The 19353-nt window shown below is 44.2% G+C and overlaps 1 protein-coding gene across 1 annotated transcript in view; it reads right to left on the reverse strand.

The window, feature by feature from the left end:
• Positions 1-17850, reverse strand: part of LOC137320383 (otogelin-like protein) — a 160959-nt gene extending 143109 nt beyond the window's left edge. Inside the window, exons 1-4 of the mRNA XM_067982083.1 lie at positions 17716-17850; positions 17244-17359; positions 16262-16428; positions 11068-11162 (exon numbers count right to left, since the gene is read on the reverse strand). Coding sequence (XP_067838184.1) covers positions 11068-11162; positions 16262-16428; positions 17244-17359; positions 17716-17850 — 513 coding nt within the window. The remainder of the gene's footprint in view (positions 1-11067; positions 11163-16261; positions 16429-17243; positions 17360-17715) is intronic.
• Between the last annotated feature and the right edge of the window lie 1503 nt (positions 17851-19353).

Here is a 19353-nt window from a genome sequence, read left to right on the forward strand (position 1 = left end):
CAATCCGAGTACATACCCCTTACCTACTCTCTATCTCATCCAGCCCAACCAATTTCTGACCCATGCTGCAAGACCTTTTTGCCATTTGGGTACGCGGAAAATCCAGCGGGCCAGGAACTGAAGAGTCCAGCAGCAATACCTTAAAGGGAAGAGCTGAAGAGATTTGGAGGCGGGGGGGTGTAACAGAGCAGCTGATTGAAGTGGCAGGGATTTGTAAAGAGCACACCAAGCAGTAAGGCGTTGAATTGAAGGAAGCCTTTAAGTTTTAAAGTCCCAAAAGTAATGAAGAAAACCTCATTGCCAGGCTTGCTTCCAGCTTTAACGACTTACAGCTTGTGATCTCTTTAAGTAGCGTTGCAAATGGCTGCCTCCCGACCTGATCCACCCATAGTTTGTGGGTGTGTTGTGGAAGCTGCAGTGGCAATGTTGATTGTCACACGATTGTCGTTTGAGTTCTAACAATGTTATAGGATCCTAAATTTTAACATATTATTAAGATCCCCGCCAGTTTTGGACTGGAGACCTGGTCATCTAAATCAAGGTGTGCCCGAAAATTACAACGGGCAGGCCACCGGTGGTAAGTTGCCGATATTCTTTTTCCGATTTTCATCCCACTACCGCCCCATTCATGCCAAAAAATGGGGTGAAAGGAAGAGAAAAATCAGCCCCTTAGTCTGGAAAGTAGGAGCTGTTGTTGCTCACTTACCTTTCAGACCCTGCAGACTCCCAAGTAAGGTTTTTTTTGTGAAAGAATTGAGTTAAATTAAAATGTTTTACATTTTTTTTCCAGCATTCCACCTCACAATTCCCATGTTCCAGCCATCACAATAGCTTCTTCCCACCACTCTGGCTGGATTCTGCCTCAGTTTTATCTGCCCAATTTCACCCACCATTGGCCTGTTCTCACCTTTTCTGCGGTTCCTGGCCTGCTCCCTGTCGCTCCTGGCCTTTTGACCTGGGGCCTGAGCACCTCAGTCCTTTTTCAGCTGTTACCTAGTTAGGTCCCAACCACGGAGAAGCCATTGTTGCCTTGGGGTTTGCATGTCAGGTCGGGCAATGTGGGAAGAGGGATGGGGGTGAGAGAAGGACAATGGAGCATAAGAGGGAGAGGGATAAGGGGGAGACAGTGGAAGGGATAGAAGGGAGGGAAAGGGATGGGGAGGTTTGGGAAGGATGATGGATGGAAAAGATGGGGTGTGCAACAGCATAAAGGTAATAGAGACAGGTAAGAGAAAGACCATATGCTCCAACTTCCTGTTAGTAACACCACGGGAACCCTAAGAACATATTTCTTAGGAACAGGTAAAATTTATTAGGACCAAACAATTCTACTCTTTTCTAGAAGTCATCCTCATTACCTACCTTTTCATTGTATCCTTCAATCCTTTCTCCAGAATCACATTCAATTGTCTCTTGAACCCATATATATGATTCAATGGCATTAAAGGTAATGCTCAATGAGGCTCTGCCTCAGTAGTGGTGAGAATATCCTATGATGATAATGCAGCTTGGCAGGATAATTATCAGGACTTGGACATAGCAGACCTAAGGTCTCCTAAGATTCTCTGGCTGGTCCTGCACGATGTGTTAGCTGGTAACACCACTGATGCAGTAAAAGGAAAACTTTAGATAATTCTGAATCTGAATGCATTATTCCTCATTATTTACCATGTTTCCTATTTTGGTATCATAGGAGTAATTTTCCAGTCATGTTATAGAACTAATTTTCACTGGAAAATTACCAATTATCATCAAAGTTTAAGATCATACTTACCATACATTCCTTTGAGGAATAAAAACTCCATGGGAAAAATGATCCAACCATAGCTAACTAGAGAAATTAATGATAGTATCAGATTAAAAGAAGAGTTGTACAACATTGCCAAAAAGAGTAGTAAGCCTGAGGATTGGGAGGGTTTTAGAAATCAGCAAAGGATGACCAAGAAATTGATGAAGAGGGAGAAAGTGGATGCATAGGTTTTGATCTTCAGGAATTCCCTAGATTCTAGAACGGTCCCCGTGTATCGGAAGGTAGCAAATCTAACCCCGCTATCTTCAAAAAAGGAGGGAGAGAGAAGACAGGGAACTATAGGCCAGTTAGCCTGACATCAGTAGTAGGAAAATGCTGGAATCTATTATTAAGGATGCAGTAAAAGGGCACTTAGAAAATCATAATATGACTAGGCAGAGTCAACACAGTTTTATGGAAGAGGAATCATGTTTGACAAATCTGTTAGAGTTTTTTGGGGATGTATCTAGCAGGATAGATAAGGGGGAACCAGTGGATGTAGCATATTTGGATTTTCAAAAGGCATTCGATAAGGTGCCACATAAGGTTGTTACAAAACATGAGGGCTCATGGGGTTAGGCGTAATATATTAGTGTGCATTGAGGATTGGTTAACAGACAGAAAACAAAGAGTAGGGATAAACGGGTCATTTTTGGCTTGGCAGATTGTAACTAGTGGGGTGCTGAAAGGATCAGTGCTTGGGCCTCAGCTGTTTACAATCTAAATCAATGACTTAGATGAAGGGACCGAGTGCAATGTATCCAAGTTTGCTGACAATACAAAGCAATGTGGGAAAGTAAGCAGCGAGGAGGATGCGAAGAGGCTGCATAGACAGGTTAAGTGTGTGGGCGAGAAGGTGGAAGATGAAGTATAATGTGGAGAAATGTGAAATTATCCACATTGGTAGGAAGAATAGAAAAGCAGAATATTTTTGAAAAGGTGAGAGACTAAGAAATAGTAGTCAGAGGGATTCAGGTGTCCTTGTACACGAATCACAGAAAGTTAACCTGCAGGTACAGCAAGCAATTAGGAAGGTAAATGCTATGTTAGCCTTTATTGCAAGGAGGTTGGAGTATAAGAGTAAGGAAGTCTTGCTGCAATTATATAGTCATGATGTGGAGATGCCGGTGATGGACTGGGGTTGACAATTGTAAACAATTTTACAACACCAAGTTATAGTCCAGCAATTTTATTTTAAATTCACAAGCTTTCGGAGATTTTCTCCTTCCTCAGGTAAATGTTTCAAGATCTCCTTGAAGCCTACGCATTTATACATATTGAATAATACATGGTGTTTACAGACTGCCTCTGCAACTGCCCGTTGCCAAGGCAATCACCGTGTTCAGACAGAGATGTGTATTCGGGGGTTCTGCAGATGACACCTCTCTGTCTGAACACGGTGATTGCCTTGGCAACGGGCAGTTGCAGAGGCAGTCTGTAAACACCATGTATTATTCAATATGTATAAATGCGTAGGCTTCAAGGAGATCTTGAAACATTTACCTGAGGAAGGAGAAAATCTCCGAAAGCTTGTGAATTTAAAATAAAATTGCTGGACTATAACTTGGTGTTGTAAAATTGTTTACAATTTGCAATTATATAGAGCTCTGGTGAGACCACACCTGGAGTATTGTGTACAGTTTTGGTCTCCTTACCTCAGGAAGGATATACTTGCCTTAGAGGAGGTGCAATGAAGCTTCACTAGATTGATTCTCGGGATGAGAGGGTTGTCCTATAATGAGAGATTGAGTAGAATAGGCCAATATTCTCTGGAGTTTAGAAGAATGAGAGGTGATATTATTGAAACTTATAAAATTCCTAGAGGGCTTGACAGGGTAGATGCTGAGAGGCTATTACCCTGGCTGGAGAGTCTAGAACTAGGGGTCATAGATATGGAAAAGGACACGGACCATTCTAAAGTAAAAATATTCAATTGGAGGAGGGCCAATTTCAATGGGATAAGAACAGATCTGACCCGGGCGAATTGGAATCAAGGATTGGCAGGCAAAATTGTAATTGAACAGTGGTCGCCTTTAAGGAGGACATGGTTCAGGTACAGTCTAGGCACATTCCCACGAGGCAGAAAGGTAGGGCAACTAAAGCCAGAGCTCCCTGGACGACAAAAAAGATAGTGAGTAAGATGAAACGGAGAAAAGGGGCATATGACTGATGTCAGGTTGATAACACAAATGAGAACCAGGCTGAATATAGAAAGTTCAGAGGAGAAGTGAAAAAGGAAATAAGAGGGGCAAAGAGAGAGTATGAGAATACACTGGCGGCCAATGTAAAAGGGAATCCAAAAGTCTTTTATAGGCATATAAATAGTAAACAGGTAGTAAGGGGAGGGGTGGTGCCGATTAGGGACCATAAAGGAGATCGACTCATGGAGGCAGAGGGAATGGCTGAGATATTAAATGAGTACTTTGCATCTGTCTTTACCAAGGAAGAAGATGCTGCCAAAGTCTCAGTAAAGGAAAATATAGTTGAGATACTGGATGGGCTAAAAATTGGTAAAGAAGAAGTACTTGAAAGGCTAGCTGTACTTAAAGTAGATAACTCACCCGGTCCGGATGGGATGCATCTTAGGCTGCTGAGGGAAATAAGGGTGGAAATTGCGGAGGTACTGGCCATAATCTTCCAAACATCCGTAGATACGGGGTTGGTGCCAGAGTCATAGAACATAAAAGCAGGGAAGTTATGTTGGAACCGTATAAAACACTAGTTAAACCACAGCTTGAGTACTGCACACAGTTCTGGTCACCACAATACAGGAAGGATGTAATTGCACTAGAGAGGGTGCAGAGGAGATTTACAAGGATGTTGCCAGGACTGGAGAATTTTAGCTATGATGACAGATTGGATAGGAACATAGGAACAAAGGATTGGATAGGCTGGGGTTGTTTTCCTTGGAACAAAGGAGGCTGAGGGGTGATTTAATTGAGGTGTACAAAATTATGAGGGGCCGAGATAGAGTGGATAGGAAGGATCGATTTCCCTTAGTGGCGGGGTCAATAACCAGGGGGCATAGATTTAAAGTGATTGGTAGAAGGATCAGAGGGGAGCTGAGGAAAAACTTTTTCACCCAGAGGGTGTTGGAGGTCTGGAACTCACTGCCTGAGAGGGTGGTAAAGGAGAAACCCTCAACTCATTTAAAAAATATTTGGATGTGCACCTGAAGAGCCGTGACCTGCAGGGCTATGGATCAAATGCGGGCAAAGCGGGATTAGGCTGGGTGGCTCGTTCCTCAGCTGGCGCGGACACAATGGGCTGAATGGCCTCCTTCTGAGCTGCAAATGTTCTTCGGTTCTATGATTCTATGACTGGAAAATTGCAAATGTTACACCCTTGCTCAAAAAAGGGTGTAAGGATAAACCCAGCAACTACAGGCCAGTCAGTTTAACCTCAGTGGTGGGGAAACTTTTAGAAATGATAATCCAGGAAAGAATCAACAGTCACTTGGACGAGGGTGGATTGATTAGGGAAAGCCAGCACGGATTTGTTAAAGGCAAATCGTGTTCAAATAACCTGATAAGAGTTTTTTGATGAGGTAACAGAGAAGGTAGGTGAGGGCAATGCAGTTGATGTGGTGTGTATAGACTTTCAAAAGGCGTTTGATAAAGTGCCATACGCATGGCTTATCATCAAGATTGTGGCTCATGGAATAAAGGGGTCAGTAGCAACATGGATACAGAATTGGCTAAATGACAGGAAACAGAAAGTAGTGGTGAACGGTTGTTTTTCGGACTGGAGGGAGGTGTACAGTGGTGTTCCCCAGGGGTCAGTGCTGGGACCACTGCTTTTCTTGATATATATTAATGACTTGGACTTGGGTGAACAGGGCACAATTTCAAAAGTTGCAGATGACACAAAACTTGGAAGGGTAGTAAACAGTGAGGAGGATAGAGATAGACTTCAAGGGGATATAGTCAGGCTGGAGGCATGGACGGACACGTGGTAGATGAAATTTAACGCAGAAAAATGCGAAGTGATACATTTCGGTAGGAAGAACAAGGAGAGGCAATATAAACTATAGGGCAAAACTCTAAAAGGGGTACAGGAAGAGATAGATCTGGGGGTATATGTGCACAAATCGTTGATGGTGGTAGGACAGGTTGAGAAAGTAGCTAAAAAAGCATATGGGATCCTGGACTTTACAAACAGAGGCAGAGAATACAAATGTATGGAAGTCATGATGAACCTTTATAAAACATGGCCACAGCTGGAGTATTGGGCTCGATATTGCCAGGGCTGCGGGTTTGCGGCGGGGGGGCTATTGGGCGCGTGGGTAACGCGCCCGGCAAAATCAGTCTGCCCCGCGCGCGATCGCAGCCTAATTGGATCCACTTACATAGTCTTCCGGGTTCCCCACTGCTGAGCTGCACGTCGGGCGGACTGCGCATGTGCAGTAAGGTCTGTCAGCTGGAGGAGCTCTATTTAAAGGGGCAGTCCTCCACTGACAGATGCTGCAACAAATAGGAAAAAATACAGCATGGAGCAGCCCAGGGGGAAGGCTGCTCCCAGTTTAATGATGCCTCACTCCAGGTATCATTAGATGGGGTGAGGAGGAGGGGGAGGACAGAGATCTTCCCCCCGGCGGGCGGGAGGAAGCGGCCTGCCTCTGCCACCAGGAAGGCCTGGCTCGAGGTGGCAGAGGAGGTCACCAGCACCACCAACATATCGCGCACCAAGTTACAGTGCAGGAGGCGCTACAATGACCTCAGTAGGTCAGCCAAAGTGAGTACACTTACTCATTCCCCTACACTCCGTCTGCCACATCACCGCCCCCACCCCACATCTCCTTCTGCACTGCCAACACTACTCTGTCACATCACCCCTCACACCCACTCAAACCTCATCCTCATCTTCCCTGCACTTACTCACCTCGCCAGTACTCATCCCGCCACTACCACTCAACCCAATCCTCGTACAATCTCATGGCTCTATCTCATACTCACCCTCTCGTGCATCTCTTTCACAGTCAGCCGCACTCAACCTGCCACTACCTGTGCTGCAGCCACAGGGCATGCATCACATATGTGCAGTGGGAAGCGGAAGGCAAACGTGTCGTGAGCATGAAGGGGATGCACAAGGGTGTTTGAGGGTTTGTCATGGTTTTTACTTCTATTGATTTCTGACCAACTCACATCACATATTATATTGGCACCACTACTGCCACGTCTTTGTGAATCTTGTCTGGTTTGTGCAATAATGCCCTTTCCTGAGGATCACAATGAAGCCCCACACCTGATGCCACCCATTGTGTCACTGCAAAGTGGGTGTAGGTGTATTTGCAGGGCTCTTTTGTGCAGACGACTGAGAGACGTCGGCGATGTCCCCGGTGGCACCCTGGAAGGATGCGGAGGAGAAGTTGTTGAGGGCAGTGGTGACTTTGACAGTGACAGGTAAGAAAATGGTGCTCGGGCCAGCTGGGAGCAGCTCGGCATCAAGGAGGCTGCAGATGTCCACGACTACATGTCGAGTGACTCTAAGCCTCCGTTTGCACTGCTGCTCAGAGAGGTCCAGGAAGCTGAGCCTCGGTCTGTGGACCCTGTGGCGAGGGTAGTGCCCCCTGCGACGCATCTCTCTCTGCAGTTGCCCTCCCTCCTGCTGTGCAGGTGGATGTGTCACAGCACTGTGTTGTGGAGCTCCACGTGTCAGAGGTGGACGGCTTGGCCGGCGAGGCTGGTGATGCTGGTGATGCTGTTCACCCTCCGAGGAGGTCATGACAGCAGCTACGGCGGCCCCCATCCGGAAGATGTACATCTGAGGGGGTCCGCAAGGTAGGTCCGTGTCTCTGGACCCCGGGGTAAGTGTGCAAGTTGGTGAATTTGATTGTCAGGAGGAGGGTGGTGGAGGCCAAAGTTTGTCCCAAGTGACAGAGTGGCCTCCTGCAATGAGTGAGGGTCTCCCCCACCCAACTGTCAAATGGACCTTTTGTAAGATTCTCAAAATTCACAGATCCCCCAAAACCTGGAGAAAAACCCTAAAAAACCCTGAGTATGGGAAAACTTTGGCCATTGACTATAATCCTAAAATGGAAGGATAGTTGAGAGGTCACCAGACGAAATCAACAACACACACACCGTGGAACTTCGGAGAATTAATGCTTCAGACATGACTCTGTTTTAATGCAAAACCGACAGCAGGTGGTCGACATTCAGCACGAATTCAAAAGGCAGTCAGCCATTGAAAGAGGCAACTGCTCCAGACATGGTGGGGCCATGTTTTTGTTTTAATGCAAAACGTATCAACAACTAGGACGTTGGATACAAAAGGAAGCTTGCATACCAGGTGATCAGCAAATCGGAATTAACAATGACCCATCGGGAGAAGCATTGGCAACATGATGAGGGACCATCAAAAAGCCATCAAAGATTCTTAAGGACTTTGTAAGAACTGTTTAAACAGACATGAAGTGTTTTTTTTAAAGTGACGAAGACCATTGTAAGTGAGACATCCACAAGTGGAAACTCGAAACCTCTCTCTCGCTCTCTCTCTCTGGCTTGCTGGCTCTGGTGGGCTGCTTGTGTTGGTTCTGCCGGTGTCTGGAAGGAAGGGCAGCTTCCAGTGAACAACAAGGAGAGCAGGTCGACAGGGAAGGTCAGCAGCTCTAGAAGCAGGCCGACACACAAGAAGAAACCAGAGCAACAGCCCCAGTGACCATCAGACACCTCGCAGTGTTAGCGTGGATTTTGGACTGTTGAATTAAAGGCAACGATGAAGTGACTAATGGGTACATGACAGTGGTATTTACCCTAAAACCACATTGAAATGCGCTTTGTGTAGATTAGACTAACCTTAATTAAAGGCTTAAATATAACACTTGACTACTAATAAAATGGACACTATTAAAACAAAATGGATTCTATTAACAAAGGGACACTATTAAATAAAATGGATTCTGTGACTGTGGGAAAGACAGTTAAAAGTGTTGAGTTTGTACATTCCAGAACTGGCATGCAGTCTGAGAATACAATGGACATTTCATAACGAACTGATAAAAACTATAGCACCAGACTGCATAAAACAAAGGCATGCTGTCTTAAGGTGATAATAGTTGTTCAGACTTAATTGGTTAATGTATAAACTGTCCGTTGTTGCTGTGCGGACTTAATTGGTTAATGTGTGTAATCAAGATTTATGATGTAAAAGCTACTGAAATCTGTATTTCAAAGGTATAAAAAAGCATGACAACCATTTTAAAGTTGAGAAGGTAGCTGCGTTCACTACGGAGTGTAGTGTCCAGTCCTTCTCCCAAAGCTTTGTCCAATAAACTGCATGTTGAATCTTTAAGTCTGACTCCGAGTGGTGATTTTTTCCCACAACAGCAGCAACAAGAGCCTTACGAAACAACCAACCGAATATTGCCACCAACCAACCGGGTAACATTGGGCCACCACGACCAAAGAAAACCAACTCAAGAGAAAACCGAAGATCCGCAAAGTTTCCACTCTACAATCTATTTCTGACTTACCTCTGGGTGAATTACTGTCAAGGTTTCTTTTGGTGAGCATTATCTCTGGCCCTTTAGGGTCCAACCTAGCTAGTACAGTGGGATTGGGAAGGGTGAGGTATCCTTCTGCTGTAATTTCCCTCGTGTGTACAGAAGTGTTCCCCATTTTATTAGAGTGTTAAGATTGTTGTGTTGTATTTTCTCTCTTGAATAAAGGTCAAAGTTTTTGCACCAAAACCAGTTGTCTGCTGCACTTTGTCACAACCCCCAAATAAGTCCAAGGTCTAGAACCCAGGGAGTGGGAGCAATTCAGACCGCTCAGAAGTCAGAGGTGAAGCTGACACACACCACCACCCCCGACACTTTGCAGCTGCCACAGGCTGATAGCTGCAACACGTCCATTTCAACTGGGAGTGTTTCCCCTAGTATGGGAAACAGTCCCAGTTATTTCTAAAATCCCACCCCTCCTGACATATCCCCTTAATCAGGTCTGTTAATGACCTGAAATAGCTAGATAAATATTGTTAAGTGGCACCCCGCCAGCTTTAATTGCCTGGGGGAGTCCCACACGCGGGGGCTGCGCGCGCACGTCGGCGCATCTGTGGGGAACCCGGAAATGGGCGGGTCGGAGCCGGGCTCCCGACCCGCTCCGGGATTCCCCGATTTTCGGAGCCCCCCGCCAGGAACGCACCCGATAGTGGGTACTAAAATGGAGCCCATTGTGTCCAGTTCTGGGCACTGCACTTCAGGAAAGATGTGAAGGCCTTAGAGAGGGTGCAGAAGAGATTTACTGGAATGATTCCAGGGATGAGGACTTCAGTTTCGTGGATAGACTAGAGCAGCTGGGGTTGTTCTCCTTAGAATGGAGACAGTTGCGAGGAGAATTGATAGAGGCATTCTATCAATTTGGGCATGAAGCTGAGTTCGGATCGGTCAAGGCCCTGTGGGTGGCAGAGCGGTCCCAGGGGCTGAGTGGCCGGGTCCTGCTCCTACTTCTTGTGTTCTTTAGATTTGAGGTTAGGATCAGATCAGCCATGATCTTATTGAATGGCGGAGCAGGCTCGAGGGGCCGATTGGCCTACTCCTGCTCCTATTTCTTATGTTCTTATGTTCTCCTATTTCTTATGTATTCAAAATCAGGAAGGGTCTACACAGAGCAGATAGAAAGAAACTGTTCCCATTTGCGCAAAGAGTCAAGGGCCAGAGGACATAGATTTAAGGTGATTGGCAAAAAAACCAAAGATGACATAAGTAGAAACATTTTTACACAGCGAGTGGTTACGATCTGGAATGCACTGCCCAAGGGGGTAGTGAAGGCAGATTCAATCATGGTCTTCAAAAGGGAACTGAATAAGTACTTGAAAGGAAAACATTTGGAGGGAAGGGGCGTGAGAGTGGGACTAGCTGGATTGCTCTTGCGCGGACTCGGTGGGCCGAATGGCCTCCTTCCGTGCTGTAACCTTTCTATGATTCTATGGTCTCAAGAAAAGGGGTCGGCCATTTAGGATCCAGATGAGGAAAAATTTCTTCATTCAGAGGGTTGTAAATCTTCGGAATTCTCTAGCCCAGAGCCCATGGATGCTCAGTCGTTGAGTATATTCAAGACTGAGATCAATGGATATTTAGACACTAAGAGAGTCAAGGGATATGGGGATAGGGCAAGAAATTGGAGTTGAGATTTAAAAACTTATTGAATGGTGGAACAGGCTCAAGGGCTATATGGCCTACTCCTCCTCCTAGTTCTTATTATTTTTTCCTCCATCCAAATAATAAAGTACCTTAGCAATTGCTAAAATTAGCAATGAAAAATGTTATGTTTCCATACCTGACAGATCTGATGATCTTCTGCAGGTTTGGTACTGCAGGACATCCCAATCTTTTCTAACTCCCATGTTGCTGCAAATGTATGGCCAACAACATCTTTAAAAATGAAACAAAGCACAAGAATAATGAATAAGCATATGAAATAAAATGCATGTTCAAAGTTTAACACCCTGCCATCATTATTGCTATCAAAGGCCATTGATTAAAAACGCAGGTTCGGAGTGAGAGTAACTGTGCCACAATACGAGCACTAATCTGCTGTGCCATGGAGGACTAGTGGATTAGTACACCACATTTTCACCTTTGGGACCTATATTCAAATCCAGCCTGGACTGATAGAGTGAAAATCTTTTCTAGTTATTAATTAGTTTTGACAGTCTTTATTCAGTTTCTGAGTCTAGGCCCACAGCACAAAAATGTTCCTACTTTGACAACAATTGGTACTAAACTGGAAACTCATTCAAAGAAGCCACATGACCGCTGGTTTGGGAAATGGGAATTTATCACTGTGATCCAGTATGGGATTGCTTTTCTCAAGTTGTTGGGACAGAGTAAAGGGAGCTTTCTGCTATATCTAATTGTGCCATATATGACCTAGGAGAGAAAATAAAAAAGATCAGAAATAGGCAGGGAGTAAAATGAGTATGACTGCTAAACAGACAGATGGAGGCTTTGTAGAATTCAGTGAATTCCACCTTTTCCCTGAGTCTGTAAAATTTGGCCATTGACCAAAATTCTAAGATGGAAGGTGCAGTTGAAAGGTCACCAAACGAATCAACAAAACACAGTGGAATGTGGGAAAGAAACAAGGTTGAATTAAACAGCCACCACCCAGTGAATCACATCTCCAGACATGGTGGGGCCATGTCTTTGTTTTAAAGCAAAACCGATCAACACCTAGGACGTTGGATACAAAAGGAGCCCTGTATAGCAGGTGATCAACAATCAGCATTAATTCGAAGAACAATAGCCCATCGAGAGAGGCAAAGGCAGCAAGACGAGGGGCCATTGAAACCCATCAAGGACTTTTAAGAGGCTTTGAAAGAACTTTTAAACGAACATTAAAAACTATTGTAAGAGAGGGGTATAAAAGTGGAAGCCCAAAACACCCTTTGTTGCTCTTTTATCTCTCGGATTCCTCACTCGTGCAACTCAGCCCTGACTTTTGGGCTGATTCCTCCGCCACCCGAGCTCTCCAGAGAGGAGAGCGTCTTCCAGCGAAACCAATGTACCCTACGTGAGGGAACAGGTCAGCCAGATCTGCAAGTGCGCAAGGATTGGTGAGCCTCGACCATGTGTGTGTGTGTGATAGGTGTTTCCAGGGTCCCCACCAACCTCTTAGTTTAGTGGGGTAGTGTACTGTAGTGTGTGTAACCCAATGTACTGCGTAGGACCATTTTAATCGTCATTTTCTTCGCATTGGCGGTACAATAAAACCAACCTTCCAATTCAAAATCAGACACCGAGTTTGTGTGTTCTCTGTGCTATTCAGCTATGTGATCCATCACTGGGTGCGTTAGCATAAGTCCCGTTTTTCCCAGACCCCGATCCGTGAGGTATAGGTGTTCCTGGGCTAGATCGGGGACCCGATTTCGGCACCGATCAATAGGGTGAGAACACCCCCAAAACACCCTACAGCTTAAGTTATGTGTATTGTCTTAACCAATATTTATTCCTCAACTACCATCACTAAAACAGATTATCTGGTCATTTGTCTCATTGCTATTTCTGTGGCCTTGCTATTGACTGCTGTGTTTCCCTACATTATAACAGTGAGTATACTTCAAAAGTACTTCGTTGGCTATGAAAGGCTTTGGCATGTCCTGAGGACATAAAAGGCACTATATAAATGCAAGTTATTTCTCTTCTTCCTCCTATAAAATTAGTGAGCTCAAGGTACCAATTGGTATGTGAGTGGTGGACCAGGCCGGCAGTATTAATCAAAGATTCCATTATAGCACTGGGACATAGGGACGATATAGGAGATGGTACAAAAGCTGAATTGATTTGGTTAGTTAAGGAATAGGAAGGGAACTGTTACTCTATTGGGAGCATATCATGGCTGCCAAACAGTGGAAAGGAAAAACAACAGGGCCAATAATAATGGGTGATTGTAACTATCTAAATATAGACTCGGGTAAGAGTAATGTAAGTGACAAGTAAGAAGAGGGCTTCTACAATGTGTCCAGGACTCCTCCCTGTATTAGTAAGTTTTTATTTCAACAAAGATGTGAGCCAGAGGTGCGCAGAGGTCTTCCTGAGTGCCTTCTCTCACCCGCAGTGTGTTGGGAATCCAGCTATGCAAAAAAAAAGCGTAAGGCTCGGGCTTACCGGTCCATGGGGAAGTAGATGTAGTGGTTAGCGCTGGCAAACCATGCATCAGTTACTTTCTGATTGCACTGATGCACTGCCAACTGACTAATGCTGGCAATGTTGCCAGTGACCCCCTGAACTTACCCCACCATGAGGCAAGGAATTCAAGGCCTTGCCTATCACTGGTAGCACCGTGTCAGACCCACGGGGTGACTGCAGGTCATCCTGCAACAGGTCACAATCCCAGACTACCTCCTGCTGAATCAGAGCCTCCATGAGGTATAAAAGGATCTTTTTGGCTGGTATATTCTGCAAAAAGTCCCCCGCTCCCCCCTTTTACCATTTTATTTACCTGGACTAGCTTGGCTCCGCAGTATACTCCCTGCATTTTCCACCCCCCTTCAGTCAATGAGCTGCTCAATGATGGAATTCAAATGAGACTTGACCATAAAAATGATTTTGACCGCTGACTGTATCCAACAAAAGTCAGCAGGTTCGCTCTGCCTGCCTCCTACTCGATGGAAACAGTCACTTCAAAATCAACCCCATAATCTCTTGAGTAGCTCCACAATGTTTTCTACCTTTCTTGCTTATTTTACCATCCTTAATCCATACAGTATCCTCACTTCCTTATCTTCCTTCAGCACCTATCTTTCTGCCCCATATTCTTCATCTAATCCATGCTACACCTGACCTCGGGAGTGTTTTTGTGATAGCAAAGAAAAAGATTCACTCTGCATAATGCTAACACTTGGAGGAAGTGAGGAAATCGTTTCTTTTTTTAATATTTGTTATTTGTTAGCTAATGGTACTCCCAAAGATTGTTGCAGTTCAAAGAGAAGACCAACCATCATCTCAGGACAACTTGGGACAGACAATAAATATTCAGCTTTTCCAGCATCACTCACACAACAAGAACAAATGAAAAAAGGTATTGCATGGTTTAGACGAAGAGGATGGAACAGATTTTCCTGGTCATATTGGATCATAGTATCATAGTAGGTACAGCACAGGAGGAGGCCATTCGGCCCAATGTGCCTGTGCTGGCACTTTGAAAGAGCTATCCAATTAGTCCCATTCCCCTGCTCTTTCCTCATAGCCCTGTAAATATTTCCCTTCAAGTATTTATCCAACTCCCCTTTGAAAGTTACTATTGAATCTGCTTCCACCGCCCTTTCAGGCAGTGCATTCCAGGTCATTACAACTCGCTGCGTAAAAAAATGTTTCCTCATGTTGCCTCTGGCTCTTTTCCCTATCACCTTAAATCTGTGTCCTCTGGTTACTGACCTTTCTGCCACTGAAAACAGTTTTTCTTTATTTACTCTATCAAAACGGTTCATGATTTTGAACACCTCTATCAAATCTCCTCTCAAACTTCTCTTTTTTAAGGAGAACAACCCCAGCTTCTCCAGCCTCTCCACCTAACTGAAGTCCCTCATCCCTGGTACCATTCTAGCAAATTTCTTCTGCACCCTCTCTAAGGCCTTGACATCCTTCCTAAAGTGTGGTACCCAGAATTGAACACAATATTCCAGCTGGGGCATAACCAGTGTTTTACAAAGGATTAGCATAACTTCCTTGCTTTTGTACTCTATGCCTCTATTAATAAAGCTCAGGATCCTGTATGCTTTTTTAACAGCCTTCTCAACTTGTCTTGCCACCTTTAAAGATTTGTGTACATACACTCCCAGGTCTTTCTGTTCCTGTATCCACTTTAAAATTGTACCATTTCGTTTATATTGCCTCTCCTCATTCTTCCTACCAAAATATATCACTTCACAGTTCTCTGCATTAAGTTTCATCTGCCATGTGTCTGCCCATGTCACCAGTCTGTCTCTGTCCTCCTGAAGTCTATTACTATTTTCCACATTGTTTACTACATTTCTGAGTTCATGTCATTTGCAAACTTTGAAATTATACCCTCCATACCCAAGTCCAGGTCATTAATATGGTCCTAGTACTGACCCCTGGGGAACACCACTGTATACTTCCCTCCAGTCTGAAAAACAACTGTTCACCACTACTTTCTGCTTTCTGTCCTTTAGCCAATGTTGTATCCATGCTGCCACTGTCCCTTTAATCCCAGGGGCTTTAATTTTGCTAACAGGTCCATTATGTGGTACTTTATCAAATGCCTTTTCAAAGTCCATATACACATCAACCGCACTACCCTCAATAACCCTCTCCATTACTTCATCAAAAAACCCAATCAAGGTAGTCAAACACGATTTCCTTTAACAAATCTGTGCTGACTTTTATTTATTAGCACAAACGTTTCCAAGTGCCAATTAATTTTGTCCCAGATTATTGTCTCTAAAAGTTTCCCCACCACTGACGTTAGGCTGACTGGCCTGTAATTGTCGGTTTTATCACTCGCCTCTGGATCGTTTGGACGCAGGTTATTGAGGGAAATCGGGTGGATAGGATTGCATGTCCACAAGAGATCGTTCCCAATTTCCATCCAGTTGAATTAGTGGACAGAAAATCAGGTGGGCTCCCTTATTGGTGTGCAATCCTCCCCACTCAATTTTCCTCTACATGCTGGATCCAGACGATCCAACACACCAGCACTGTTTCTTTTTCTTGGTAAGCACAAAAATATTGAGGTGGTTTCCAATTATCATTCAGAGGTGGTCTTCATTTCACCATAGGAAACATACTTGTCAGTTTTTCCAAATCGCTAAGGATCATAGGATCACTCTCTGTCTACCATGTGAATGCCCTTCATTATTTTGAACATCTCAACCAGTTCATCCCTTAACCTCTTCATCTCCAGAGAATATAACCCAAGTTTACTCGGTCCCTTCTCATAGATCAGTCCCTTTATCCTAGGTATCATCCTGGTGAATCATCGCTGAACTGTCTCATGAACTGCTCCTTACCACTAGAGTGACTGCAAAGCCCAGTGACATTAATTTGCATCTTCATGGAAACAGTAACTGTTCCTTTTCCATTCCAGAGGACCGTCAATTGCTTGTTTATTTTGATGAACAGCTCTTCCTCAGTGCCGTAGATATACATTCCACTGTAGAAGACTGGGAGAGCCCGCCTGTTGATTAAATAATACATTTTTGAATAAACTACTTGTTTTTCTTTTTAGACAGTTTTTTCCCCCTTCTAGGGTACGGTACCATGTACACAAGTCATTCTACAATATTTCACCTAAGCAGCCATTATCCAGTTGTGTACCTTGACGGTAAGTACCAGCAGGCCATTTAATCGTGGGGGGCATTAGAGCCGAGCACAATCCTCTCACCACCCACTGTCCACAAATGTGCTTTCAATAGGGGTCGTGTTCAGGAGTGAGAATCCTGATGGATTTTAACCTTCCTAACTTAAGGACACTGAGACCAATTACAACACCACAACTACCAGGTTATATTTATTTCCCTTTTCATCTCTCACCTCACATGCCATACTCCAGTTCAAGAGGAAGGCCAGACACATAAGGGTAGGGAAGAGTCAGTTAGGGAAAAATCCTAACTGACTCAGTCAGTTAGGGATTGTTCCTCTTTCAGTGAGGCAAGTGGCAAGGTGTGTGTGTTATCCTGTGTGTAACACATTCCGAGTTATGTGTTATCCTGCGTGTAATACATTCCGAGTTGTGTGTTATCCTGTGTGTAACACATTCCAAATTGTGTGTTATCCTGGGTGTAACACATTCCGAGTTGTGTGTTATCCTGTGTGTACCACATTCCGAGTTGTGTGTTATCCTGTGTGTAACTCTTCTAGCCATTTGTTTTCCTATGTATAACATACTCCTAGCTGTGTGTTAAACTCTGAACATGTTACCAATTAAACCTATGGATTAAATCTATTACTGGGTAAATTGTAATCATCTTGCATTATGTGTCTGCTCCTCACCCATGTTGTTGAAAGAAGACTGTCATGTTTTGTAGCTCCAGCACCGGCAAAGTGCCTTTGCTGATGATGATCTTTCGGGTGCATTTCCCTTTGAGACAATCCTCTTGTTGGTCCAACTGTAATCCAAAATAAAACAGGCAATGATTTGGATGAAACAGATCCAGGATTAGGTTAACTCTTCACAGGCTGTGATTAACTCTTTTAGTGAATGTTTCTTGGTTAAAGGCTGAAGCTGCTGTGGGAAGGAAGAGGGGGTCAGTGTGGTGGCCTTTATTCCTATGTTGCTCCACACCTCCTCCCTCAGCCATCCGGATATAAATGTTCCATATGGGCATATGCACATGCTGCTGTCAATCATCTAAGTTGGTTGTAACCAGTTCCCACATAGTAGCACAACTCCATAGCTCCCTACATTGTGAGGAAATAGAGGTCATCTTGGGACATGCTTACCTGCTTACCTTTTATTGCTTACCATCACCTTGACCACAGCTTCCTCCCACAGTCTCACCACTGATATTTTTAAATTGGTGAGTACTGCTGCAGGTTTCTGCAGAATCCTTCCAATGTCTCCTTCTCCAAACCCCCGGGGAGCGTTGTAGTGTACCATATCTACCACTTTGGATTACCCAGTAAGGCAGAATGGATGATTAAAAAATCAGTTTGGAATTTTAAAAATTGGCAGATTGTATCGCTAGTTTGACGATATGGCTGGGATAAATACACAGGGATCAATAATGCAATTTTGTGCCGTTTTAGTGCTCATGCTTACATGTACTGGCTCACCACATTATTTGGGCAAATGCTTGAGGTCTGCTGTGCTCCCTTACTACAAAGAACAGTATAATGAAGTAAGGAAGAGCCTGCAATACTAAGGGCTTGTTCACCGGTCATAAGCAAGCCTTATTAAAGACCAAGATTTCATGCAAAAAATATTTAAGAGAGAACATAGCACCAAAACGTGATATTTGTCAAGGAAGCTCCATGAGAGCAGGAATTCTCAAAGTGACAAAAGTTTTGTATTTGTTTTACATAAAATTACATAGAATCTACAGCACAGAAACAGGTCATTCAACCCAACTAGTCTATGTGGCTGTTTATACTCCACACGAGCCTCCTTTCATCCAATTACCTCTTCCCATCCTGCCCCCAAATCCCACTATTCCTTTCTTCCTCATGTATGCATCAAGCCTCCCTTTAAATGCAACAATGCTATCTGCTTCACCACTTCACGTGGCAGTATGTTCCACATTCTCACTACTCTATGTGTAAAGAAATTCTGATTTGATCTGTTAGTGGCTACTTTATACTTATTTTCACTTGTTCTGGACTCATCCACAAGCAGAGACAGTTTCTCCACATCCACCCTATCAAACCCCTTCAGAATTTTAAAGGCCTCTATCAGGCTTTTTCTTACTCTTCTCATTTCAAGAGAAAAGAGCCCCAGCCTGCTCAATCTTTCCTGATTGTAGCATCCTCTCAATTCTGGTAACATCCTTGTAAATCTTTTCTGTACTTTCAATATCCTTTTTCAATATCCTTTTTGTAGTATGGAGACCAGAGCTGCACACAGTGGTCCAAGTGTGGTCTAATCAAGGTACTATAGAAATTTAACATTAACTCCCTGCTTTTGTATGCTGTGCCTCTAGAAATGAACCCAGTACCTTGTTTGCACTCTTTATGGCCTTATCAACTTCTGCTACTTTTAGTGATTTATGTATCTGTATTCCCAGATCTCTGCTCCTCTACCCCATTTAGTTTCTTATCATCTAAGGAATAAAGACTTCCTTATTCCTCCTACCGAAAAGAACCACCTCGCACTTCGCTATATTGAATATTATTTGCCTTTTATCCGCCCATTATGCAATCCTGTGTTCCTGTATTTTGGTGCACTCCGCCACACTATTAGCTGTACCCCCTAATTTGATATCATCCTCAAATTTCGACACCATGAGGTTGATTTTAACAAGAGGCAGGATCGGGCCTCATTATAAGATTGGCGGACTGGCTGGCCAATCGCATCGGCAGCAATCTGCCCGCCCACCTAGACCGCTCAATTTCCGTCAGGAGACCCGGGCCACTATTTAAAGGGTTACTGCTCCTCTTAAAGGGA

Source organism: Heptranchias perlo, chromosome 4, assembly GCF_035084215.1.
Source record: "Heptranchias perlo isolate sHepPer1 chromosome 4, sHepPer1.hap1, whole genome shotgun sequence".
Classification (NCBI taxonomy): domain Eukaryota; kingdom Metazoa; phylum Chordata; class Chondrichthyes; order Hexanchiformes; family Hexanchidae; genus Heptranchias; species Heptranchias perlo.